Raw genomic sequence first — 26,330 nt, forward strand, 5'->3', positions numbered from 1 at the left:
GGCGGCACGGGCCCAGCCTGGGGACGCGGGAGGACGGGGTGCGGGGGCGGCACGGGCCCAGCCTGGGGGACGCGGGAGGACGGGGTGCGGGGGCTGCGGCCAGCGCCTCTGACGTTGAGCCACCGCCCCTGTTCTCCAGAGCCAGACGCCCTCCTCTCCTAGGAGGAGTCGTCCCTCCGGGAGCCCCACGGCGGGGCGGGGCCCAGTGAAACCCGCTTCCCGGAGAGGAGAGGCCGGGGCTGCCCCGCACACGGCCTCTGCCCGGGCGGGAAGGTGAGGTTTCTCATGGACGCCCAGCAGGACACCCGATGCCAGCGCGGGGGGCGGGGCGGGGCGGGGCAGTAATCCGCCGGATCGCCCCCTTCGCTGGCACTGGCTCAGGCTGAGGATGGGCCCCGCCTGGCCGGGCCGCGGGTATAAGCGGGGCCGCGGGTATAAGCGGGCTGCGGCTCCCCGCCCAGAGGACGGAGCTCCGGCCAGACGGCGGCATGTGGCCGGCGGGGCGCCAGCTGGGGGCCCTGGTCTGGAAGAACTGGCTGGTCAGGTGCCGGCACCGGGTGAGTGGGGCCGCTCCGGGCCGGGCCCCTGGGCGGGGGGAGCTGGGGCCCGGGGCTGCCCCTCCCTGCAGGGAACCAGGAGCTCGGTCAGTGCCAGTGGGGAGCTGCCCTCGGGCCACAGGGCCGAACCCAGGGCCAAGGCAACATGGCATCCTGTCAGAAAGGGTGGCGTGGAAAAACTCTAAAATTATATATATATATATATATATATATATATATGCAAATGTCAGCGTCGCCTGTGGCTTTGCTTCTTGCAAACGCTAAGCTGTGTGTCCTCTGGCCGGAGGGACGAGGTGGACATGAGTCCATGAATAGCACTTCCTGGCTCCGCCTCTCCCCTGGGCTCTCGGCTGCGACCCGTCCCGGGAGGGGCGCCAGCGGCTGGGGTTACCGCTCCGGCCGGATCAGGAGAGCGGACTCCCTCCTTTGGGGCGGAATCCAGGTGATGGGATCGCTCAGACATGGAGTATTTCCCCTCCTCGGGTTTTAGACATGGAAGGGAGGGGGAGAGACAGAGACACATCGATGGGTTGCCTCCCGCACCTGCCCCAACTGGGAGCCTGCAAATGAGGTCCTGCCCTTGACTGGGAATCAAACCCGAGACCCTCCGTGGGCTGACACTAACCATCCAGCCGCACCAGCCTGGGTGAACCCAGCATTTAGCAGGCGCCTGTGGTCGGCCTGGGGCCGGCCCATCAGGGACCATGCGTGGTCCACACAGCCTTGCTCAGGCCGCCTGCGGCCCTCCCTGGTCCCGCTGCGGTGACTACGCCGTGGGAATGGGTTTCCTGGAGCTGGGTGTCCGGCAGCAGGTGAGGACACCTGTGTGGGGCAGGTTGGTGCCGCTGAGGGCCCCCAGAGTGTCCGCATGGTGGTGTCTGAGCACCTCATCGCATTGGCAGGGTTTGCTGGGGGCAGGCTGGGGGCGGGGGCTGGCCCTCCGTCCACAGGAACGCCTAGCGTATCCCCTTGGTATTCCAGTCTGACGCGTTCTTTCTCATTGGAACAATTTCATGACAACAACAAAAAGAAAAAATGTAAGAGAAAAAATAAAATGTACATTTTTAAGTTTAACAAGTTAATAACAAGAAATAACATAAAAGAAACTATAAAGTAACGTCTGCTGCTCAGAGTCCTCCTAGTTCTACAGTCCTGGGGGTTTGGTGTGGAAGAGAGAAGCCAACCCCCTGCGGCTGGCACAGCCCCCGCTGCCCGTCACAGCAGAGCAGGGACTGTCTCGGGCGCAGGGACCTCCCTGACAGGTGCCTCCAGGCTGCGCTGCGTCCGGCCGGTGACTGCCCTGGCCCCACCTCGTCAGACGGAGCCTCCTTTGGGTTTGGTGAGGACTTGGGCCGGTGCAGGGGCCGGAGCCGAGTTCAATGCAGGACGTCTTGTCCTAAAAACGCGTGGTCCTCTTCCCACTGTGGGTCCCGCCGGCTGACAAACACTAAAACTGCTGGCCGCGTCTGACCAGGACACACTGCTCACCTCGTCCCTCTCCGTGTGAACCACTGGGTTCCTGCTTTCAGGGCTGCCACCTCTTAGACACAGCCGCAAACGATGGTACCTCCGCCGGGCTTCTCCTCCCCTCCCCAGGCTTCTAGTCCCCCAGGCTTCTCCTTCCCCCCTTAGCTTACCCCCCTCCCCCCAGGCTTCCCCTTCCCCCGGCTCCTCCTTCCTTCCCCCCAAGGTTCTAACTCTGGATCCTCCCCTGGGCTTCTTCCCTGGCTCCCAGGACGCCCCAGGGAGATCTCGGCTGCCTGTTATGTGGCTCTCTACTCAGCACAAAGCCAAGTTCAAGCCGCACCCCCTCCTGTTAGAGAACCCAGGAAAGGCTTTCATCTGCCTCCTGCCTCCCAGCACGACTGGGAAGCCACTTGTTTTCTCCAGAATCCTCAGCCTGAGCTCCAAGGACCTCCCACCTCCGATCGTGTGAGAGTGTGTGTGTGTGTCCTTTTATAAAACAAACCCTCACATTCTTTGAGGTTCTGTCCACCCCTGGAGTCAGGTCCTGAAAGCAGACCTTGATGTTAAAGAAGAGTTTCCTTTGGGCGCAGTTACCACGTTGCTCACAGTTTCTGTATTTTCTGAAATTGCAGAAGATGGCACCCAGCCCCAGAAGTTAAGTAACTTTAAAAAAAATGGTTCAGTGTGGGAGCCCCTTTCACGTCCGCGTGGTTCCGGGTTCCGGGTCAGGGCTCGGGTTCTGGAGAAGGCCGCACACAAAGGAAAAGAGACGAGAAAAGCATTAATTTGGGAATATTGGGCGCCAGGCGGGAGCCCACCTCTGTGGGAGGACTGCAGGCTGCTCTGGCCCTGCCATCCCTTTGACTGAGACTCTGGGATACACCCATATCCTTTAGGCAGGAATCTCCAGTAACAAATTCACATAAGACAGCAGAGGTGGAGCTGCTTCAGCTAACAGTGTTTCAACTAAGCAGTGAGCTACAACCTAGCTCTGACCAGGAAAGAGCAATGGGGGTTGACGTGATCAGTTTCCGGCAGTTTAGGTCTTAGAGGTAGATTTTTGCTGGTTTTGTATCATCACAAGTCATCAACTACTTGATCTGCTAGAAAGGTCCCAGGGTGTGTGGGGGACCCAGAGGTCAGAGGGCAGGAGCCTGACCTGATAGGCAGGCTGGAAAAAAGTTGGAAGGAGTTTTCGGATGAGACGCCATAGTTGTGTGTGTGTGTGTGTGTGTGTGTGTGTGTGTGTGTGTGTTTTGGAAAGCAAAGCTCCATCAGAGAGAAGCTCCTGCTGCGGGAGGACCCACGCGGGCAGTTGTGCATTTTTAAAAAGAAGCAGAGCAGCCTCATCTGAGGGAAAAACAGGAAGTCTAGGCAATGACAGATGGGGGTTGGACGTGTGGGGGAAAGGTTAAAGGAATGATGACCTGTCAGTGGTTTTTTACTAAAAACGGTTAAAAAGGAAGTCGCTGACATGGAATCGGGTGCTGAAAGGGGTGACAGGCTCGTTCACCAAACCTTTCACCGGGAGTCCTGGTGAGCCAACACGTGCTCTCCACGGCCCGCAGGCGTCGTGGGCAGCCCCGGGAGAGTGTGTCAGTCAGCGCGGCGGTGACAACCACCGAGGCCGCCTCCCCCACCCCCACCCCACCCCCACCCCACCGCCGCACCGGCCCTCCTGGGGGGGAGGTGTGGGGGAGGGCTGAGCTGCAGGGTCGGGCTCTCCGGTCGGACACCTGTTAGTGTGAGCCCAAGTTCCTTGCCGTCTTTTACAAATGGCAGTCCCTTCACTGTCCCCTAAACCTAATACTCTGGGAAAGGGTCCTCCTCAGAGAGACTGGGACCCGGTGCCGCCCCCAGGGCACAAAGGGACTTCACGCCCAGTGCACAGCCCTTTGTCTCCAAGGACAGGGCCTCTCGGACTAATTACAGGCTTGGCTTCCCGCTTCCTGGATATTCTAGCCCGTGAGGCCTCCCCCCAGCTCCTCCCTCCCTCCTTCTTTTACAGTTTTGTTTTTTGCACCAAATGTTTTATTCTTTGTGCTTTTCAGTTGCAACCAAAACCACCAGCTCCCTGAGCAACTTGGAGGACTTGGAAATGGGTTTGCCCTGGCCGGTTTGCTCAGTGGATAGAGCATCGGCCTGCGGATAAAAGGGTCCTGGGTTTGGTTCCCGTCAAGGACACGTATCTTGCTATTTCCCGACCAGGCCCTGGTCGGGGTGTGTGCAGGAGGCAGCCAATCGATGTGTCTCTCACATCGGTGTTTCTGTCTTTTCTTCTCTCTTCCACTCTCCCTAAAACTCAAAGGAAAAAATCCTGTGTGAAGATTAACAAACAACAACAAATGGGTGTGAACTCGGTCCGTACGAAGCTTTGTCCTAGCGGAAGGAAAGTTTGGTCTCAGGCCTGAGCTTTAGCTGGGGCGCGTGTCCCCGGTGTGCAGAGTGCAGAGCGGCTCGCACTGTTGCTGGGGTGAGGGTGCTGAGGGCTGGGGCGCTGCAGGGCGTGCGAGGGAGGGCGGCCTCTTTGATCTCGGCCTCCACGTCCTTTCCGGTCTCCGGTCTCTGGGGGCCCGCTCTCCAGTCCTTGTTCCCAGAGACCACGGCGGGGGTGGCAGTGGCCCCTTCAGTGTGCCATTTACAAAGAATGTTTGCATTGGTTTCAGAGAGGAAGAGAGAAACATCCATGATGAGAGAGGATCACAGATCAGCTGCCTCCTGCACGCCCCACACTGGGGATGGAGCCCACAACCCAGGCCTGTGCCCTGACTGGGAATCGAACCCTGACCTCCTGGTCCATCGGTTGATGCTCATCCACTGAGCCACCGGGACGGAACAGTGTGCCATTTTTTAAGAGCTGGAGATACCGGCATGCTTTGCAGTTTATTCCAGTGGGAAGTATTTTATTTTAAAAAAACAACTTGCGCAGGTCCTTTGCCTCGCGGAGTTCCTCTGGCCGTGCGTGCTGTTCATCATCCTGACGGCCCTTCGTTTCCAAGAGCCGCCCCGGCTCAGAGACACCTGTAAGTGCCACGTGATTGCAGACCGCCTTCCTGCCGCTCCTGGGAAGGCTCTGAGTGGAGGCATGGAGTGGGCCCCCCCATCGCAGTGGCTGCAGTTCTGGGGTGTCAGCATCTCCCTCTTTCCCTCTTGGGAATGACAGCCACTGTTTGCTTGCTTGGCAGATTTATTCTTCTAACTAAGTTGACCCACCTGGGCTCGTGGGCAGCTGTCCACCAGGTTCTGTGGATGAGTGGCTTCCAGATTCCCTGTGTGTGTGTGTGTGTGTGTGTGTGTGTGTGTGTAAAGGGCAGGGGCGGAGTGTATCAAGGTGGGGGGGCGGGCGTGAGCAGAACTTGACTAAGGGAGGTGGCTTATTGGGGCCACATTAGTCCTGATCTTTAACAGCTGCACTTAACATTTAAGAATACAAGGGATGTTAGATTTCAAAATTTTGCCCAAATTTAAGACCCCTCCCCTCCCCCCTCCCCTCCCCCTCCCCTCCCTCCCCTCCCCTCCCCAGAGTGTTCAGTCCCTGTGGCTGGAACAGCAGCAGTAATAGGCGATGGCAGGACGTGACGGTCACTCTTCTGATCCTGGCTCGGCACGCTGCGTTGCTGCTGCCAGTGGCCTGTGTCTCCTTGCCCCCGCAGGCTACCTGCAGCCCCGGGACCTGCCCAGCCGGGGTGTCCTCCCTTTCGTGCGGGGCCTCCTCTGCAACACCGGGGCGCGGTGCCGGAACTCGAGCCACCCCGGGCCCACCCAGCGCCGTCCCCGGTAAGGCCGCAGCCCCTCGGGGCCTGGGAGGCGGGTCTTCCGTGGTTCCTGGCATTGGCTAACCTGACATTTAAGGTGAAGCATCTTAGTTACAAGAAGAAAATGAGACGTTTCCAGGTAACTTTGGACAACTTTAAGTTGTAAGATCAGTATCATATATAAAAGCACTATGCAAAGAACATCGTTTGGAAATAGTCTGCAAGCATAACCCCAAGACAGCTGAGGGTCTTCCTGTGTGTGGAGGAGGAAGTGTTAATGTAAAAACATTCAAACATGAAGGATGTCTGTGAGTTAATCAGAGCCAAACTGTCGACAATTGCTGGGAAGTAGTATCTCAAGGGATTGGGATGGTGCTCCAGAGAATGGTGGGCTTCCATCCAGTTTTACACATCGCACTCAAAGGAGAGGACTTAGTGAGTTCCAAGAAATCCACTGGTGACAGGTTAGGAAGGCGGGAGAAACCTCTGAGATTGGATAAGAAGTAAAATGATGGACACGCACTGGTGGGTGCAGGGACAATTAACATAACAATGAAGGGATTTGTGGCATCTGTCTGGAGCCCAGGCACATCAGGTTGTGCCTAACGGGTCCAGGAAGGGAAATTACAAGTTACCCAGACATGTGAAGGGTGTGTTATCCCAGATGCAAAAAGACAGACAGGCTCAGCCAAGGTAAAGGTGACCTTGTCAGGGAAGATACCGGCCTAGGATGTAACTGCCCACCATCACTGCTTTTAGTGAAAGTTTAATTCCAGACCATCCTTGTGGTGACTGTAGGTCTGAGTCTGCAAGACCGCCACCCAGGCCTCCCCTGAGCTGTCAGGTCAGCGTGGGGCCCCTTCGTCACCGCAACGCAGAATCCTCCGGGGGCCGAGGCTCTCCGGCATTTCTCTCAGGTCTGCTGGGATCCCTCCTCACTCCGAACAGGAAACCTAAATGCTGTTCGAGGGGGACCGGGGCTTCCCACCCAGACAAGACTGGCCCTGTCACCTTCAGTTCTCTGAATCCCTGCACCCGTTTCACTTGTTTCTCAGGTACCCACTTCCAGCGTCATGAGTGTTAGGCAAAATAATTAGAAAATAGTTTTATTGATGTCAGAGAGGAAGGGAGGGAGTGAGAGAAACATCCATGATGAGAGAGAATCGTTGATCAGCTGCCTCCTGCGCGCCCCACACAGGGGATGGAGCCCACAACCTGGGCAGGTGCCCTCACCGGGGATCAAACCGTTGATAGGTCAACACTAAACCACTGAGCCACACCGGCCCGGCAAAGGCCAAACACTTAATTAACACAGCAAGCCTGGCGCAGGGGGAGTTACTGGTAGCCAGTCTGAGTCCCTCTGGCTGATAGTAACCTTTCTCCACGCCAGGGAGTCACTGTCCTTTTCCTCCGAGTCCCCGCACTGCAGGCCTCAGGTCAGCGTGCTGGACGAGGGAGGATGGCGGGAGCTCGGCACAGTACTCCCGGCCTGCGGAGAGGCCTGGGCTTCACCGCAGCGGCATCCCAGGCTTTGGCTGGCAGCCAGGGGGAAGTGCCTCGTCTCCCGGTGCCCGAGGCCCAGGTGTGAGCAGTGAGGGGCAGCAGAGAAAGACGCGAGCAAAGAGGCAGCAGGAAGTTGTCCACACACGGTCAAGCTCACCTCTGGCCTCACACCCTGCCCTGACGGACCTTTCTCATCGGTTCATCTATGAAGTCAGTTGACCTTTGTGGCCATCAACATCCACTTTGTCTGTTTGCAGACGATCTTCAGGCCAGTTCCATTCAGGGAGACTGAAATGGGATCTGGGCTGATGGAGCCTGTGAATTTCCAGGCCGTTAATCCCCCTGGAAAGTTCTTTGGGCAGATGTCCCAGGGTTCCTCCCACCCGGAGGGGAGGGTTCTGCAAATCCACTTCCCCCTCCTGGTTTTGCTGGCCCGGGAGGGGTTCGGGCTCACAGGCCAGGTCACCAGGTTTGGAGGAGAGTGGGGGAGGCAGGGCGGGGGCAGGGCGGGCGGGTGCAGGGGGCTCGGGAGCAGAACTGCTTCCTCAGACCTCAACCGACCTGATTTTAGTGATTTATGTTAGCTTGACTATGGTGACCATTTTGTTTCTCACTTTATCCCTCAGCCTGTTTCATAATTTCCCTATTCCAGGGCCCGGCTTCTTTACAGGTAGCAGGATCCTCTTTCTTCACTCAGAGAGGCTAAGAATTTATCCTTTAAAAAAAAAAAATTGATTTCAGAGAGGAAGAGTTCCGAGCCACAGCTGCCCCTAACAAGATCCATGACCTGGTCTTCTTACAAGAGATGCAGGACCTGGCCGATGGCCTGCGTGAAGTGATGGCCGAGGCAACAAACTTAAAACAGCTCTGGGCAGAACGAGGCAAGTCCATCTCACCGTCAGATCTCACCTGGCGGTGGGCTTGTGTGGACTGCCAAGTCCCGGTCACATGACAGCCCTGCTGCCAGGGCGGCCTGCTCGTCTTGGAGTAGACACCCCTCCATGGTGAGGCCCCGCACCCCCAGATGCTTGTGGAGGGCAAGTGACAGTCCCCCCACCTTCCCAGGATGGCTCGGGGGCACAGCCTTCTGAGCGGCTGCAGCTCATCTTGCTCGTCTCTGCGCATTCCCACTCCACTCTCTGTCCTCTCTTTCTTCTGAAACAGACACATTAATGTGGGAGAGACACATCAATTGGTTGTCTCCCGCAGACCAGGGCCGAGGACTGAGCCTGAGCCAAGATACATGCCTTTGACTGGAATCTAACCTTCAGTCCACAGGCCAACACTTTATCCACGGAGCCAGCTGGGTCCCATTTTTCTTTTAAGTGATTTCTCCCCCCCCCCCCCTCCCGCTTTATAGAGTAATACCAGGAAGTGAGATAAAAAGTTTGGCAGAAAAATGAGGCGGGTGGTATTATATATTATTTCTAAGAGAAACCAGCACCTTTCCCCAGGGGGGAGCAAGGAGGGGCAGACTTCACTGTGGACCAAATGCTTACCAACGTCCAGGATAGCTTCAGACACAGAAGATGGAGTCCTTAATGTTCCTTCTTACCCTGTTTCCCCGAAAATAAGACAGTGTCTTATATTATTTTTTTTCTCCCAAAGTTGCGCTAGGTCTTATTTTCGGAGGATGTCTTATTTTCGGGGAAACATGGGTAGTAGGGTCATTCTACTTTAATAAAATGTGTTTTTTCAAATGAGCTTTTCTACATTCTATTAAAGAGAGAACTAATGTTTTTGAGAGGCGGTCTCTGGTTGATTTTTCAGTTTGCACTATTTGACCATTTCTCATGATAAAGGAAAATCTCTACTCACAACACAACACATATCCTGGCTTTCTACACCAAGTGATTCTTCAGTTTTTTGTGGACACTCACTGGGTCTGAAAAATCACTATTTCTCTCCTTTCCTCTTCAACTTTTTCTTTGCTTTCTTTTCCTTCATGTTCTCTGCCCTCTCTTGACTGGCTATAATGCCTGTGGAATGAGAGATTGATAAAATTGTACTTTTTATGCAAATTAGTGAAATCTGGCTTACCAATTTCCCCCAGGATCTTTCATATCCATGTGTTTTAGAAATTGAAAATGGCTGTTCATCCTTCATTCAGGCATGTAATCATATTGGGGCCCACATTCTGTGGTGAGCCACTTGATTTTAGAACTAAAATGGCCACTCAGCAAGTGCGTTCTGACTGCTGCTGGTGGGACTAACATGTCTGAAATCCCCTCTATTGTAGGTTCTTACGGCTCCAGCTTATTAACAGTAAGTATTGTGCCAGAAGTTTGGAACATGGTCTTCAGAGACATAATGGTTAGGCTGAAAGCATGGCTTCAGTCTCCTGGTTTTATCTTCAGCAACAGCATGGGACTCTGGTTTGGGGCAGGCATATTCCCTGAGGAGATGGGCTGGAAGAGGAACTCGGTCTGGGTCCAGGACAGCAGGTGCAGTGAGGCCTGGGGGAGGGGCAGCAGGTGCAGTGAGGACCAGGACAGCAGGTGAAGTGAGGCCTGGGGGTGGGGCAGCAGGTGCAGTGAGGACCAGGACAGCAGTGCAGTGAGGCCTGGGGGCGAGGCAGCAAATGCAGTTAGGCCTGGGGGTGGGGCGGCAGGTGCAGTGAGGACCAGGACAGCAGGTACAGTGAGGCCTGGGGGCAGAGCTCTGATCTGTGACACAGGTTAGCTAGCGCTGAATCCCGCCCCTAGATCCCTCTAACTCTCCCTGGGCACCACTCCCGCTGGGGCCCAGGTGTCACCACTTGGGTCTTTGCGCCAGGGATGGACCAGAACCAGGAGGGCAGGCGGAACCAGAGGGCCCAGAGGAGGGTCGAGCACATTTACAGGACGGAGGTTGGGCTGTCGGATCCGCTAGTTCTAATGAGGGTCTGACTGGGTAACCTTGGCTTGGTGTCACTGGAGAGGAAACCGGCAGGAAGCAGGGCCCCGGTTCCTTCCGTCCAGGCTGCAGCTCCAGGCACTGAGCGCTTTGAAACGGGTCCGCGGGGCCCGGGTCTCCGCACGTTGGTTCCGCCCTGAGGGCTCCGCGCAGCTCTGGGCGGGGACTGCGCCTGCGCCGCGGACTGAGGGGCGCCCTCCCCGGAGGAACAGGAGACACGGAACCTGAGGAGACACGGAACCTGAGGAGACGGGAAAGGGCGGGAAGTGGCCGGCTTCCGGAGGACTGACGATGTGGATCACGTGGCAGTGTCCGTCCCCGCGGGCGCCCGGCGAGGCACGCCCTGGGCCTGTGAGGCCTCAGACACCTGCCCCGCGTGTCACCCTCGGGGCGGGACCCTGGAGGGAGCCCCTTCCCGGGCATGGACATGGCGGCGGGGCCCCGGGCATGGACATGGCGGCAGGGCCGGGCTGCGTGCTGGCGCCTCAGCCCGAGGACCAGGCGCCCTGACGGGGAGGGGGGACGCCGAAGGCGGGGCCGGGGTTAAGCCGGACGCAGTGGCCGCGGCCGCCCTGTCCCGCCGCCGAGGGCCTGTGTCCGGGGCCACGGGCACAGGGAGGCCCTCCTCCCGGACACGGAGGACAGCCGCCAGGGAACAGCCCGCGGGTGCAGGCCCGGCGGGCGGCGTGACCCACCCCAGGCCCGGCCCTCAGGACGCCCCGGCGCTCCGCCCCGCGGGCCGACCCTGAGCGCCCGCCGCCCGGGCCCCGCCTCCGCCCGCCCGCAGGGAGCGCAGCTCCGCTCCCGCCCCATCGCCATTTCTGTTGGCAAAGCGTCCTGTCAGCCATAATGGTTCATCTTCACTGGGTATTTTTCCTTTAGTTTCTAGAGAGAGCGGGAGGGGGAGAGGCAGACTTCTGGAGCCACAGCCCTGGCCCTCCACCGAGACTCGAACCGTGACCCTCTGGTCTAACCACCGAGCACTCGGCTGGGCTAGACATGATCTTTTATTGGCCTTCCTCCACACTGGACCGTCAGTGGCCGCGCCACCAAACCCGCCTTTGGTGTGGAGGGGAGTGCGGTGTTGTGTGAGAAAGAACTCCGTTTTGACCACTGGGTTGGCTGCTATGACAGAAAACCCAGTTACAGCGGGGTCCGTTCTTCCACATACCTGAACACATGTACTTCTAAGATCCACCTCACAATCATAGAAATGGCTACCAGAGCAGACCTCTCCCTCTCCTGTCCGCTCCGCACCACATTGAAAAGCCAGCCTCACAGAATCACTTTACATCTTCCCTGCCCAAAGCACCAGGGCGCATCAGGCCTGGTCTCCACCACCAGAGACTCTAGTTTCTTACGCTTTGCCCTGTCATTTAATTGATGATGTTAACGAAAAAACAAAAACAAAACAAAACAAAAAACCCCATTGAAACCTGTAAAGAATTTTAGTGAGTTTATTTGAGCCAAACTGTCGGCATATGCCGGGAAACAGAACCTCAATCGATTGAGATAATGCCCCGAAGAATGGCGGGTTACATTTCTCTATTTATACACTGAAATCAAAGGAGGGACATAGGTGGGTTACATGAAATTCATTGGTGATAGATTAAGGAGGCGGGAGAAAGCAAATCGGTGGGAAACGCCTAGGATTGGGGAAAAAGGGAAGTTACAATTTAACCAGACATCTCACAGATACGTTATCTTAGAGCAGTGTTTCCCAAACTTCTCTCATGATGAGAATCACCTGGTGGAGTTGCTAAAATACAGATTCCTGAATCCCAACTAAGAAGTGCTAAACTAGAATTTTTGGGAACATATAGGTAAAATTGTATACTTAACTAGTGCTCTAGAGCTGTCTTAGAGGAAAAAAGGCAAATTGCTCAGTATAGAAGATCTAAGTAGATCTTTGTCAAGGAAAATATCGGCCTAGGACATGACTACCCACTATAACCTGTTTGTAGTTTAAATATTTAATTTTCAAACCACCTTTTGTGGTGACTGTAGGTCTCCGAGTTTGTAAGACTGCCACGCAGGCCTCCCCTGTGCTTGTCAGGTTAGCATGTGGCTCCTTTTGTTCACCATGAACAAAAATAAAGAGGAACACACGTGGTATCTTTCTCTCAGGTGGATCTCAATAAGACCGAGGAGGTGATCTTGGCACTGGAAAGCCTTCAGCAGCAGCCCCAAGTCTGGGACTTCCTGCTTTTACTGCCCAGACTGTTCGCAGGCCACGTCCCCGCTGATGATGGCTTCCGCGGTGCGGCACGCCCCCTGCAGGCTGTCTTGAAGTAAGATACAAAGAAAGCAAAACGAATTACAGGTGTGCGGGTGTCTCCTCCTCACTTTTAAAGGGAAATACACGTATCCCTGAGTATTTTTAAATCCTCTCCCAAGGACATTTTTCCCATTGATTTTTAGAATAGAATGGAGGGATTGAGGGAGGATGGGAGAGAGAGAAACATTGATGTGAGGCACATTGATTGATTGCCTCCTGACGAACCCTGACCAGGGCTGGGAATCGAACCTGGACGTGTGGAGTCCATGCACTTGTGCCAGCCACTGGCTTACGGTGCTTTGCTTTTGTTTGGTTCCAGATCCTTAACGGCTCTGGAAGAGCTAGATCGGCTGCCACTCAACCCTGCCACCTCCAGGGTTTCCAAAATGGTGCTGAAGGCGACCATTTCTGCGCTGGTGTTCCCGCAGGATCACGGAGTAGCAGCTGCTGGTGCGGGTGGGTATCTAAGCGGTTACGGTATTTCAAGTGGTTCACTCGTTAAATTTATTGACAACCAATGAAGCTCAAGTGCCGTTCAAATCACTTAAAATATAAAGGCAACAAGGAACAGCTGTTTCTGTTCCGAAGCGGGAGCAGGCTGAGGATTGGCACCTCTGACCGGAGGTGCTCATGCAGAGATGTCTGTGCTCCTTCAGATTTCCCGCCCGTGGCGCAGCCTCACAGGGCACCCTCCAGCACCCGGCCCCAGCTCGCGTTGCCTGTGGCTCAGTGGAGGGAGGACCCTAGACAGGAAGGGTGTCTGCTGGCCCTGCCCGAGGGAAGCCAGGTGGCCCGTGTTTACTTGCTCCTCCTGAGGGCTATTCGCAGCAGGAGCCACGGGTTCTCAGCACAGAGCCCAGCGGAGTGGGGGACACAGACCACCTCGCTGCATCCTTCCCGCGACCTCAGTTAACAAACGCATTATCATTAGGAAGCTTAGCTCCGCATCATCCAAATTACAACGATCCTCTTACCTTACAATTGGAAACATAATTAGTTACGAATGCAATTAAAATTAGTGATGTTCTATTAACTTTCAGTGAGTGAGAGCTAAGAACTATCACAGAACAGCTCCTGGAGGCAGCTACAAATTGTTTTCATTTATTGTCTCCAAAGGCGAGCAGAGGACAGCGTGTAAGGGCGGGAAGGCCCCTCAGTGGCTCCAGCTCTGGGCCAGCTGTGCTCTGTTCGGGAATTGTGCATCCGGGTGCTCTGAGCTGTCTTTTAGCCTGACTACCAGAATCCAAATTGTCTTTCCGGTTTCAGACTGCTCTGACATTTTATACCCACCCACGGGCGGTTGTGACTTTTTCCCTCCTTTCCCAAACTCTGGGACCAGTTCCAAGTACTCTGAGCCTAGAGGTCAGTGGTTACAGCACAGGGTGAAGTCAGCCCTCTGGGTTTGAGTGGGACCTCAGCTGGAGGCAGGACCTCCCGTGGCTGTGGGCCTGTGTCCTCCCGGGAACGGCCTGTCGTGTTGCCGGAGGGAGATGCCTGGCCCAGCGCCTCCTGCCACACGGCGCCGTTTAAACCTCAGACCAGCCTCTCCGCTGACGCCACAGAGATGAGCAGCAGGGAAGCAGGGAGCCTGGGGCCTGGCCCACCCCAGTGCCCCCAGGAGCTCCGATATCAATGGCGCAGGAATCACTCAGTTGGAGACCATGTGGGCGGGTGGAGGGGGGTTTGGGTGCCCAGAGCAGACACTGGGCAGGTGGCTGAAGAGTCAGGATCTGCAACCACCTTGTCGCTGGTTTTCAGATGAAAATTGACAGAATTTTTAAAAAAATTTATTTATTTATTTTTAAGGGGGGCAAAGTTTATTGGAGAAGCCAGTCCTGGAAAAGGTACAGCTGGGTTCCAGGAGCAGCCAGAGTCCAGACTTCCTTTCTGTGCCACATTCGGGAGTAGTTTACCATTCACACTAATTAAAGCCTCACAGGCCACGTGCGGAGCCCCGTGGCCATATCCATGTGGGCGCAGGGACGTGTCCCCTGCCACAGGGGGACGTCCAGCCCCATGGTGCCGGGGAGAGAGACCGTGATGTTGGAATTTACATGCTGCTTTGTTTGCAGTTGACGGAGATTTTGTGAAACCTTGGGGGGTGTTTTGGATTTAAATTTTGGGTGTGTCATTCTGGGTGGCAGTGGAGCAGCTTATGAGTTTTATACTTAATTAACTCGGATAGAGGAGGAACTTTTTTCCTGTGAGTGCCAGTAATTTCTGGCAGGACAGTGTGAAGACTCCTTAGCATTTTATGCTGTGAACATGCTGTAATTTATTCCTCCCATGCTAGATGCTCAGCTGTTTTCCACATTTATTTTTTAAAATATATTTTATTGCTTTTTCACAGAGAGGAAGGGAGAGGGATAGAATGTTAGAAACATCGATGAGAGAGAATCATCGATCAGCTGCCTCCTGCACACCCCCCACTGGGGATGTGCCCGCAACCCAGGTACATGCCCTTGACCAGAATCGAACCTGGGACCCTTGAGTCCGCAGGCCGATGCTCTATCCATTGAGCCAAACCAGTCTTGGCTGGTTTCCACATTTAATAGTAAAACCAACGCGGAGACTGCTGTACATTCTTGTACTTCACGGACATGGCAGGCTTCTAGAGATAGATGCTTAGAAGGGAAATTATTGGGTCCTATGGTTTGGATTTCACCAAGTTCTTGAGCTCTGCTGTCAGATCGCCCTTAGAGGTCTGCAGTCATTCCGCAGGGAGCGGGCGCCCCTCCCCGCGCTGCAGCGCCCAGGGCCAGCTTCCGTTTGCTCTCCTGCTGGATGGTCCCAAGGGCATTCGGTCCTTTGAAAGTGAAGGTGCTGTTCTCTGAGCTGCTGCAGACAGGCCACCTGCCAAGGCTGAGGAACTGACCTGTCACCCCTGGCTGTCTCGCAGAGTCGGGGCGCAGCCTGTCCCGGGCGGACCTGCAGTCCCGATTTGGATTTGATGACCTTCATGCGGAACAAATCCTGAATCACTCAGCCGAGCTGAAAGAGGTACTCACGCTTCCTGCTTCCCTCGCACTTGGGAATCTCTTGGGCAGGCTGGGTGGCTCAAGGACATTTTAAGCGACACTTTATCAACCCGTTACTTCTTCGTCAAACCGATGCCAGCCTTTCCTTCGGCGAGATTGCGGTGATATTTTTAGAAGAGGAACATCCTAGAAAAAGAAAGCGTGACTGCTACGTATTATTCGTGTCGTTGCCAGATTCCCACAGACAGCTCACTGGAGCGGATGGTGTGCTCAGCCTTATCCCAGGCCTCCGCGGACAAAGCTGACGGAGAGGGTCACCCTGGAGACTGTCACGCCCGCTGGGCAGCAGCCAAAACCTACCTGGTCCACACGGTCAGCTGGCTGCAGGTCTACAAGCAGGTGCTGTGCCCATCGAAGCGCCCCTGTGTGCCGGCACGGGTTCAAGCGCATCACCTCCCTCCTGCTCCTCCCACATCTTCCCCTGGTTGATGTTTGATTTTATTGTGGTGGGAACACTTCACAGAGTGCTACCCCTGCACGAAGGGTCAAGTGCCCAGAGCAGCACTGACTGCGGGCGCAGCGCTGGGCAGCAGGCCTAGCTATTCACCCTGGCCATTCCCGTCCCCACCTCTCAGCGCCCCCGTGTCCTTCCAGGAAACACTGGGCCCTCCGTCCTGGCCACGTGTGCCCTCCTCCTTGTGCCCACAGCCTGGGCTCGCTGCCCCTCAGCACAGATGCTCCCGGGAAGTCTGTCTTGGACTTCATGCAGCTTCAAGAACCATGGTCTGTTTTTGTCATCACAGCCTCCACCACACGCTTTCCTCCAAGGACACACGTCTTTAACTTTTCTTCCTCATACATGCCATGAATAAAGATCAAAACCTCCAATAGTAGAGCAGACATTTTAAAGCTGCAGATGGGATTGTCCACTTGGTGGCACTAAGTTTGTCTGGCAGTACAATGATCAGGGGACAGAGCCGCCTGCCCAGCATCAGCGTGGTCAGGTCGACGCTTTGCTCAGTGCATTATCTGGGTACCGATGGTAGTCAGGGTTACCTCGCACACAGACCCTTCTCACGTGCCCCCTGCCTTCCATCACTGTGCATGAACCATCTGTTTTGATGCCGCGTGGAGCCACAGCACTGACTGCCTTTGGCTTTATCGTCCCAGGCCTGTCATGTCCAGTGCCTTTGTGACTGGGTGTAATTATGACCCAATTTAAAGACAGGGCTGTGTTTATTCTGTCTCCAACATGTCAGTGTAGTGTGGGGCATATTTCACTGGTTTAGAATGTACCTACTGCTTTCTCTGCTGCGGATGGGAGCAGGGGAGAAAAGAAAGAAATGGGGCTTGATGAACAGTTACACCCATTCATTGTTGCAATTTGTAGTCTTTAATTCCTGAGAAATTCGGCCACAATGCAATTGTCACCCAGCCTTGCAGTCTCCCAACCCTGTAAAATGGGCTGTGTGTCATCCTGACCAGATGCTGTATCTCTGTTCCTGTTGTAACGGCCCCATTTCTGACTGTGCAGGTGCTCCATTGGTGGCCGGCGGGCGGCCCGCTGCAGCAGGTGCTCACAGGGGCGGGCCTCGGCCAGGAGGCGCCCAGGAGCCCGCCGGGGGGAGAAGGCACCCTGCAAGAGGTGGTGGAAGCTTTGCAGATGGGGCTGCTCCTGCTGACAGGCAGCGAGATAACAGAGGAACCCGGCAGCCACGCACCTCCAGAGGCGTAAGGCACACTCCCGGGTTCAGGGCTTCTTAGCCCAGAGCTCACTGAGGGTGAAAGAGTGAAGCTGTTAGAAACGAATTCCTAAAACTGCTGGATTCTGAATTCCCGTCTCTAGTGAGCATGTGCAAGGAGGCCACCTGATGGGTAGGGTGTTTGAGAAGGGCCAGCATTTTGGATTTTAGATTTTACATCCTTCACATCTGTTTAGAGACAAACAATAACATTTGTTTCCTATTCAATGAATTTCTCCTCCTAGCTTTATTATTCCCTTCTACTAAATGCAGTTTTATCATTTTCCAGCTTCTTGATGTTCAGGTTTTCTTTCTTTGTGACAGATGCTCTAAGGCCAGCCCCTCTCCTCCCAGAGCTCTGGTACATTCCACACAGCTGGATGAGCAGGGCTCTCCATCACTTTCTAATATTTCCCATTTAAAATCTCATATTTATTGTGATTTCCTCTCTGACTCATAGTTATTTAGAAGCAGATCGCTTAGTTTCCATGGACATATGGGGCTTTTCAAATTACTTTAAAAGATTGATTTCCAGTTTCATTTTAGTGGGAAGACATACTCTGAATGTTTTAGTCTTTGGAATTGATGAGATGGACTTTATGCTCACATGATCGATTTTGGTAAATATATGTGCTCTTCCAAAGAATGTGACTTCTGTCATCAGGTGCAGGGGTTTATGCATATTAATTAGGTCAAGTGTGTTCCTTGTGTGGTCCAAGTTGCCCCAGCTTATCTGTTTCCATCTGTCTGTCTTTCATGGCTCGATGGCCAGTGGCCCTTCATCTCGGCCAGAGGGGAAGTGGAATCAGAGGATTCCGAGTCCTCTTTTGTTAGGTTCCACCAGAACCAAGAAACCACTGTGGCCTTTACTAGACCTGACGTTCCGCCCTCCTGAAGTCACCTTGCGAAGTGGGGTGTGAGGGACCCGGTGGGTCAGCTCTGCATTAGGCAGGGCTCACAGGCTGGGAGTGGAGCAGACCTTCTGTGAAGTTTGCTGACAGCAGGAAGGCCTGGCCCTGCCGCAGAAACGCTGACTCCCTGTGTGCGGGCCCAGGTTCTGTAGATGAATGAGTTCTGCAGGTGGTTCGGGCACACCCGCACTGAGGAGCACCTGCAGTACCTCCAGGCCTGGACTCGTCAATCCCGGGAGGAGGAGGAGGAGGAGGAGGAGGAGGAGGAGGAGGAGGAGGAGGAGGAGGAGGAGGGGAAGGAGGAGGAGGAGGAGGAGGAGGAGGAGGAGGAGGAGGAGAAGGAGGAGGAGGAGGAGGAGGAGGAGGAGGAGGGGAAGGAGGAGAAGAAGGAGGAGGGGAAGGAGAATCAGTGCCTTGCCTTACTCTCCTGAAAGTTTAAATGTTCAGTAGCTCTGGAGAGACAGCAACAGCGGCGTCTACACTCCCTGGGCACGTTCAGGGTTGTGCTTGTGTTTGATCAGCCACACGGTCCCTTCGTGAGGGAGGCCAGATGGTGGGTGGGTAAATGAGTCGGTAAGAAGGACAGGATGCACACACGTGTAAGATAGCGGAGCTGGAATGAGAACACGGGGGCCACGTGCCGTCCGTTCCTGCCCGGTAATCACAGTGTGAGCCTGCCAGTTAGAAAGCCTTTCTGAAATGTTTCTTTCCCACGGGATGGAAATGACCATGAACCTCAGAAGGCCGTGGAGGAATGACTAGGGTTGGGGCTGTGGCTGTGCTGACACATTGTGAAGGGACACGGAAACCGTGGGGCCACATTCCGACTCATGGCTCTGGCTCTGTACCACGTGTTCCTCATACACAGTCACCTCTTCCTCCTCCCCCCCCCCCCCCCGTGTCCACACAGATCTACCGTGTTTCCCCCAAAATAAGACATCCTCCGAAAATAAGACCTAGCGCATGGAAAGATAAGACATCCCCTGAAAATAAGACCTAGCGCAACTTTGGGAGAAAAAATTAATATAAGACACTGTCTTATTTTCAAGGAAACAGGGTAGCACTGTCTGCATGGGTGACATGCCCCGTGTGTGTGCAGGCATTGCTCTGAGGGCCGGCAGATCAAGGTGTGGGTCCCTAACTGTGGAGCTTTTTCATTCCAATGGGAATGTTCTCTGTGTTCCATGGGCCAGAGTAGCCACTCTCTGTCCTGCAAACACCAGGCTGGATTGAGCCTGTGTTTTCTCTGCTCCGGGACCCCAGGTGTTAGAGAGCAACACAGTTCCTGTGTTTGATCGTTCTGTGTCTCCTGTGCCCGAGTTATACAGCAGAATAGACTTACAGAAGTTGAGAAAGGCTCACCCTTTAAGGCCTTAATAGCCAAATCTCTTACCTACAATTCTGAAATCTTAGAAAGTCTGAAAAGTATTTCATAGACACTTGTGTGTTAACGTGTCTGTTGACCCTCCACACATATTCTGAGTCCATGCCTTGGTTTCTCAGTGGACAGACTGGACAGACACCTGAGAAGGGGCCGCGCAGGCCCTGTGGATGAAGGGGGCGTGGTCACATATCTGTGCAACAAGCAGACTTTTAGCTAAATATGGGCAACTGCATTGAGGAGTTCTAAACATGTTCAGATGCTCACATTCATTTAATTCCTACTGGGAAAACACATTGTCTAGTAAATATTTCATTGATCTTTAACAAAAAATCTGATTATTATCTTGGAAATTTGATAGGTTGGATTATCTTTATTTATTTTTTCTGATACCAATAAATTTTTATTACTATTGTAGGGTCTTAAATTTCAGCAGGGAACATCTCATGAAGAAAAAGAAGTTGAATGCCCTTACAGATGAACAACTGAACTTTCTTTTGTCCTTGGTGGAATTTTTGGAGAAATTGTTGTTGCCTAACCTTTTGGACTCATCCAGCAGTCCCACGAAGACTATTCTAAATGCAACTCATTCCTGGGTAAATCACTTAAAGGATTTAGGAAGAGAACCATCTGGTATTGATACTCAGAAACTTTTGGAATTTGGCCAAGAGGTGATTGAAAAAGTGTACACTCTTGAAAAGATGGAATCAAGCTATGTTTTGAGATTTATGGAAGCAGTACTTTCTGAAATTAACCCCAAGTTCCTGGAATTGTGGACGTACGGCATTTCCAAAGGAAAGAGAACTAAATTCAAAAACTTGTCTACACTTTCAAATTTTTCTGTTCTAGGAAATAAGAGGATTCTTAGTAAAAGCTTTAATTTTTCCAAGTTGTTTCGCTTGGATTGGCCTGAATCACCAGCTGTGAAAATGGATTTTGTTCATCTAAGTGAATCTATAATCCACCGTCTCTACGAACTTGGATTCCTGAGGCAGGAGCAAGTCTCAGATGTCTACGACTTCACAGTCCTTCAGGGCATAGGCATTTCTCATGTCACCAAGGAAGACTTGATGCTTGTGATGAAAACTCTCCTGGACACCATTGAATTAGTATCAGATAAGCCAGGGGTTCTTGCCAAGGTTGTAACTTGCCTTCCTGTGGTTTGGTGCCGGAATCACACAATATCTGGATTTCAGCAGAATCCAGAGTTAGAAGCCTGTAATGGCCACTTCTACAGCAAAATGGCTAGTATACTTGACCACCTCCAACTGTCTCCCCCAGGCGAAGTGTCACAATGTTCAAATGAAAGCTCCCGGATGGAAATTACCAAGAAAATGGTCTGCGTAATTCATGAGCTAGTGGACTGGAGCTCCATTCTTGTAGAGCTGTCTGAAGTCTTCCACGTCAACGCCTCGCTTATGAAAACTGTGCAAGAATTTAGGCAGAAGGTGTTTCCATTTGTCCTATCTGGAAATCAGAGCAAAGATAGCACCTCTGCACTCTGTCCCCCTGGCCCCATGAAGCAAGTTGCTTTACAAATCATAGAAAAATTTAGAAACGTCAGGTTTACAAAAGCTTCATCAGATGAAAACATTCTTGATAAATTAGCTCTTTTAAACAGGATCCTTAACAATGAAGGTGCAGAGGCATCACCTGGGAATCTTTCCTTAAGTTTGGGAAGGATGATAAAATCACTTTCTGGGGATGAGAGCCTAGAAAATAGAACTCGCTCTGTAGTCTCTCTATTCATGATGTTTTTGGATGCAAACCTCCTAAGAGGGAATTTTGAAGCACTATCAAGTTTTATTAAAGGGAGTAAAACAGCTTACAACTTTGTAGATCTGTGGCTCGAGTCTGAGCAAGCCATGAAAGATCCAAACCTGAATAGACGAGCCCTGTTCTCTAAAATTAATGAAGAGATTCCAATGATTAACTCAATGGCTCTTCAAAAAATGACTGTGCAACTTGTCCATATTTTGGAAAGCCTGAATTCATCATTGTTGCAGTTGTCAGAAATGACTGGAGATTTTCCATCTGTCACAAAAATCTGGCTTCGTAAATATGCAAGTGAAGAATACTCCAGAATAATAGAAATATTCTTTTTCCTTATGGCCAATGAGAATTCAACATTGACTAAAGATATTAATACCTTTTTGGATTATCTCAAAAACATTTCCAGAGGAGGTGATTCTCATGTTGACCTTATTGCTCAACTGGTAAACCAAGAACAGTCAACTAATTTCTCGGTTGCTAGTAGGTTGCTTTTGAAAAGCTTCTTAGTTAATGCAATCAATAACTTAGCTGCAGGCTCTCAACAAGCAGCCTGGAACTTAAGTGACACTGACCTTCAGGTCCTGAATCTCATTAACCTTACCTTGAACCAGACACCGTTAGAGAAGGGTGAGAGAATACTCCTCCCTCCAGGAGGCATGGTGGAGTTCATGGGACAGCTTTTGAAAACATTCTTTACCTTTGTAGAAAAGGAAAATTCTGAGAACAAAACATTTCTTTTGTTGAAAGACCTCCCCAACATGTTTGCAGAGATAAGGTGAGTCTACTTCTGTGCAGGACATGTCGTTACTCATTCAACCTGCTTTCCTTCCTGGAGTGCACCTGCCATGCACAGCACTCACTGTACCTGGCCCTGTGGAAGCTCTTTGAAGTGAATTGTGGCTTAGCGAACATCTCATTGAAATGTTGAAGTAAAATAACTGATGATGTTGTTTACTAAACATACACTGAGTGGCCAGATTATGATGATCTCTGAATGCATAATAATCTGGCCTCTTGTGTGTATCCTATACAATAAAAAGCTGATATAAAAATTGTCCCCTTGACCAAGTGTTCAACCAGCAGGCCAGCCAGTCAACCGCCCATCACTCATATCCCCTCCCCCTGGTCAGGCTGGCTGGATTCCATCCATACACGAATTCATGCACCGGGCCTCTAATGTGTGTGTGTGTGTATGTGTGTGTGTGTGTGTGTGTGTGTGTGTGTGTACTGAGTGGCCAGATTATTATGTGTTCAGAGATCATAATAATCTGGCCACTCAGTGTATATAGAAACTGCTTAGTCCCTGGCAATTAGTCACTTACAATACTTTGTCTTTTTTGCTTATGAATATAATTATGAAATTCTATATTACATGAAATTAAAATTAGTTTTAAATATTTATGCATATACATATCATGGTCATAATTCAAATTATTGTAATAACTGTAATCGCAACTGAGGAGTTTAAATATTTTCAGTTTACCTACTGTAATGTTTATATTTGTGAATTGACAAAATTCAAAAATTTTAAAATGAACAGTCACATTATGTTTTTTCCATATATCCTTTCCCATTCCTTTGAAGCTTGCCAACCAGCTTAATATTTTGTTTAGAATAAATATTAATTTTCAATGGTGATGTATTTTAGCATCAGCAGCCAGTCAGTATTATCCCCCCAAAATGCTTGTATAAAAGAAAAAAATTAACCATATGTTTTAATTTTTCCATTGCTAAACATGAAATTAAAAAGTATATATATATGTATTTACAGCTTTGTCCCAAAGGATAAAGTTTTAGAAATTCTGAAAATAGACCAATTTCTTACCTCCATGAAAGAAAAGAAATTGATGAGCATTTTTTCAAGGTTAAAGGAGACCATAAATCACCTAATCAAAGGATGGTTTATGCCAGATCACACAGACTTTTATTTTGATAATTACCGAGGATGGAAGTTCCTGCGAGATTTATTTAATGCTCTTCTAAGTAAAACTTCTGTGAAAAATAAGACTGAAAATAACTTGGAGATTCTTACCCAGGTAAGTCAGTTGTTTTTCCACATGAATAGTTCTGCAAACCTGTCCCAGCTCAGCCACCAGCTCCAGGCAGCTCTCCGCCTCATGCGAGAAGCCTCAGCAGAAATGGCAGCCATTATGGATTCTCTTTTCAACTCTCCCAGGGAGGACTTCCGTGCCTCATGTCCTTCACTCCGAGAGGCCATATTTGCTAACCTAACCGACCTGCTTTCCTTCACGAGCCATTCATTCCCTCTAAGAAACAGAGCAGCATTAGACATCACTAAGAGACTGCTTGGTATTATCTCAAGAGCTGGCGGAGGAAGTCCCGTCCGGGAACCTCTCTTGGAAATGTCTGGGACTCTAGGCATGCTGGTGAGCGCAACTGTGGAAATGCAGGATCTGGCCGCGTCTGTGAACTCCACGGTGGAACTGCTCCAGCTTGCCAAGAAAGTTTCGAGGAAGATGGCCACTGTTTTTGAAACTCACCATGTCTCGGGTACCAATGGCACTATAAAATTCTTTGATACTCTGTATTCCATTTTGCAACAGAATGTTGGAAATGTTGTGAATGAAATAATTGCTTTGAAAAAAGGGGATCAGTTAGTATTTGAAAATATCAATGACTTGTTGATGCCACTTCTGGACTTGGCCTTTGGGATGATTGGCATCAAACCTAACATTTCCCAAGACTCTGGTATTTTCAGAATGTCATCCAGCATGCTATCCTATGTGAACCAGTCCAGGGAGTTTTCTGATATTTCAGAAGAAATTGCTGAATTTTTAACTTCTGGGGAAATCAATTTGGGAGACATGGAACATCTTCTGGTAGCGATTAATAATGGAACTCAAATATTTTCCCTGGATTCTGTCAACGTATGGGAAGAAATCCTAGATTGCTTAATTTCTATAAACAACATCACCAAGCAGATAGACTTCCTACGTCCGAATCCAGTTTCCACTCATGGTTTCCCTCAGGATGCTCGAGAAATGGCGCTGGTTTTGGATGAAATGCTGTCACGAGATCGCACAGAGGTAGGGCCCTACTGGAGAATGGTGACTGACCTGGCCGTCGCTCTTTGGAGTCCCTTAGAGAAGGATGACTTGAATGTTTCTAATCTGTGGCTGACGCTGGCTCCGCACGCAGACGCCCCTTTGGAAGCCGTGGGAACAGTTGAGGAGTCTGCCCATGGAGGCGACGGGCGTGGAGCCCCGGCTTTCAGCTCCCCTCTGATGCGGGCGGTGACCCCTCAGCTCCTGGAGGAAGCCGCCCGGAGCGCGCTCAGTGGGGCAGCTCTCCTGAGGAAAGGGCTTCTCTTGAACAACCCTCAGGGGGTAAGTTCCACCAGAACGGTGCTCCAGCCCGTCTTGGAGATGTTCCTTCATGCAGCCGCTGGAAAGAACGTCCCACCAGGAAGAGGAGAGAGGGCTGAGAGAGAGAGGATGGCTGTTCCTGACAGCCTCACCCCATCACCCTGGTTTGAGAACTGCGTGAAGGGGTTAATTGCGTTGACTGAGTCCTGGCAGGAAGTCCTGGCAGATGAGAGGTATTTACCGCTAACTCGCTGTTTTCCTCTCAGCAGCTGTACAGGCCAGCAGGCCGGAGGACACTGAGCAGGGCACGAGTCCTCAACTTCAGCTTTATTACTTCCGAAGCTGGCTTCCCTGGAGGGAGCCAGTCTTGTTCCCTTGTCTGACTCATTTATTTGCAAATACAATTTGAATTTATCCAAAAATTTCCAAAAGTAAATTATTTTATTTTCAACAGTAAAAACCTCTTAACTTTGTTCACTTGTCCCAAGATTAGGTCTAAACACAGCTTTTCTGTCACGTGCTTGAGCAGCCACAGGTCCATGGTGTGTCAGACAGGTGAGACAGGCCACATGCTTCCCACCGGAAACGGTGCTTCTAGCTGTGACTGCCGGGCCACAGCGAGGGCCAGGCAGCGGTTGGCTTCCTCCCTCATTAGAGTCAGAGTCAACCTAACACTACATGGCTGACCCACTCCACGCACTGCCCCCGCCCCGAACCCTGCTCTGAGGAGCTTCAGCCCTGCATGTGTCCGGCTCGGAGTCGTCCGCTGCCTGAGGTTGCAGGACTTGCTCCCATGTCTCAGAGATGCCGTGGCCCTCCCAGCCCACCCTTTCTTCTTTTTTAAAATCCTCACATGAGGATACATTTTTATTGATTTTTTAGAGGGTGGGGGAGAGACAGAGAGAGAGATGTGGATCAGTTGCTCTGGTCCGGGCCCCAACCAGAGATCAAACCCGCAACCTAGGTGTGCGCCCTGACTAGGAACCTGCAGCCTTTTGTGCAAGGAGACCCGAGCACTTGTCTCCACAGCGTCGGCTCGCAGGCCCAGCAGCCTCCCCGGGAGCTGGTTGGGACCTGCCCATCGAAGCCACTTGTGATGAGCAAGGTCGCGGTGCTCTGCAGCCATGCTGTCGTCTGGCATCCTGGCCTCGAGCTCACTCAGAGGCTGGGACCCTGAGCCAGGGACAGGGCGTTGTCGTGCTCAGAACAACACCCCTGCTGAGCAGGAATGGAAGCCACCCTCCTGCTGGGCAGAGACTGTGAATGGGGACTCCTGCTCCCTGTGGCACAATTGAGATATAATAATTAAAACCTCAGGATTGACCAAAATATGTATAACCTGATGGTGATTGGTAAATGGCTCTACACCCCATCATGTTTTTTTTCCTTTCTTTTCTTTTCTTTTTTTTTCTGGCCAGAAAGATAAATTACATGTTTGACCTTCTGTGTCTAAAACATAGTTCAATAATAACTAGGCTCTGCCCCCTTTCTCTTCCGGTTCATCTATGTTTCGGTAGCTGAGAAGTAGACCTTTATCTGTTTGTATTGGAGCAATGCTCGGCTCTCCCATCCGGCTTCCCCGGGGCTGGCCTGCAGAGGGGTCAGGTGACTTCAGACTGTCACCGGCAGGGCTCTTCTGGAGCTCGGCAGAAACCGGTGCCAGAGCTCAGGGACCGCAGCGGCCCGCCCGAGGGCACTTACATCACTAGCTCCCTCTGTCCTGAGGCAGCGCCGGGCTGAGAGCGGTGCCGGCGGGGTCAGGAG

The 26,330-nt window shown here is 52.1% G+C and overlaps 2 protein-coding genes across 2 annotated transcripts; both read left to right on the plus strand.

The window, feature by feature from the left end:
* Positions 1–483: 483 nt before the first annotated feature.
* LOC311629542 (ATP-binding cassette sub-family A member 13-like) lies at positions 484–17,219 on the plus strand. The gene is made up of 10 exons (XM_084897710.1): positions 484–557; positions 4,954–5,047; positions 5,678–5,801; positions 8,024–8,163; positions 9,522–9,547; positions 12,305–12,468; positions 12,775–12,911; positions 15,355–15,455; positions 15,668–15,832; positions 16,968–17,219. The coding sequence occupies exons 1-10, from the start codon at positions 489–491 to the stop codon at positions 17,166–17,168; spliced, it is 1,221 nt and encodes a 406-aa protein (XP_084753836.1). The 5' UTR covers positions 484–488; the 3' UTR covers positions 17,169–17,219.
* On the plus strand, positions 17,217–24,866 carry LOC311629316 (ATP-binding cassette sub-family A member 13-like; the record flags this gene model as incomplete). The annotated part of the gene is made up of 3 exons (XM_084897295.1): positions 17,217–17,308; positions 19,886–22,015; positions 23,012–24,866. Exons 2-3 carry the CDS (start codon positions 19,914–19,916, stop codon positions 24,864–24,866), a joined length of 3,957 nt encoding a protein of 1,318 aa, XP_084753421.1. The 5' UTR covers positions 17,217–17,308; positions 19,886–19,913.
* Between the last annotated feature and the right edge of the window lie 1,464 nt (positions 24,867–26,330).

This window comes from Pipistrellus hanaki, assembly GCF_964339955.1.
Source record: "Pipistrellus hanaki genome assembly, chromosome: 10".
Taxonomy (NCBI): Eukaryota; Metazoa; Chordata; class Mammalia; order Chiroptera; family Vespertilionidae; genus Pipistrellus; species Pipistrellus hanaki.

Coding starts and splice junctions, on each gene's coding strand:
- LOC311629542 (XM_084897710.1), top strand. CDS start 489: ATGTGGCCGGCGGGGCGCCAGCTGGGGGCCCTGGTCTGGAAGAACTGG. Junction 5,048..5,677: donor GCCCCGGCTCAGAGACACCT/GTAAGTGCCACG, acceptor TTGCCCCCGCAG/GCTACCTGCAGCCCCGGGAC. Junction 15,456..15,667: donor ACTCAGCCGAGCTGAAAGAG/GTACTCACGCTT, acceptor TGTCGTTGCCAG/ATTCCCACAGACAGCTCACT.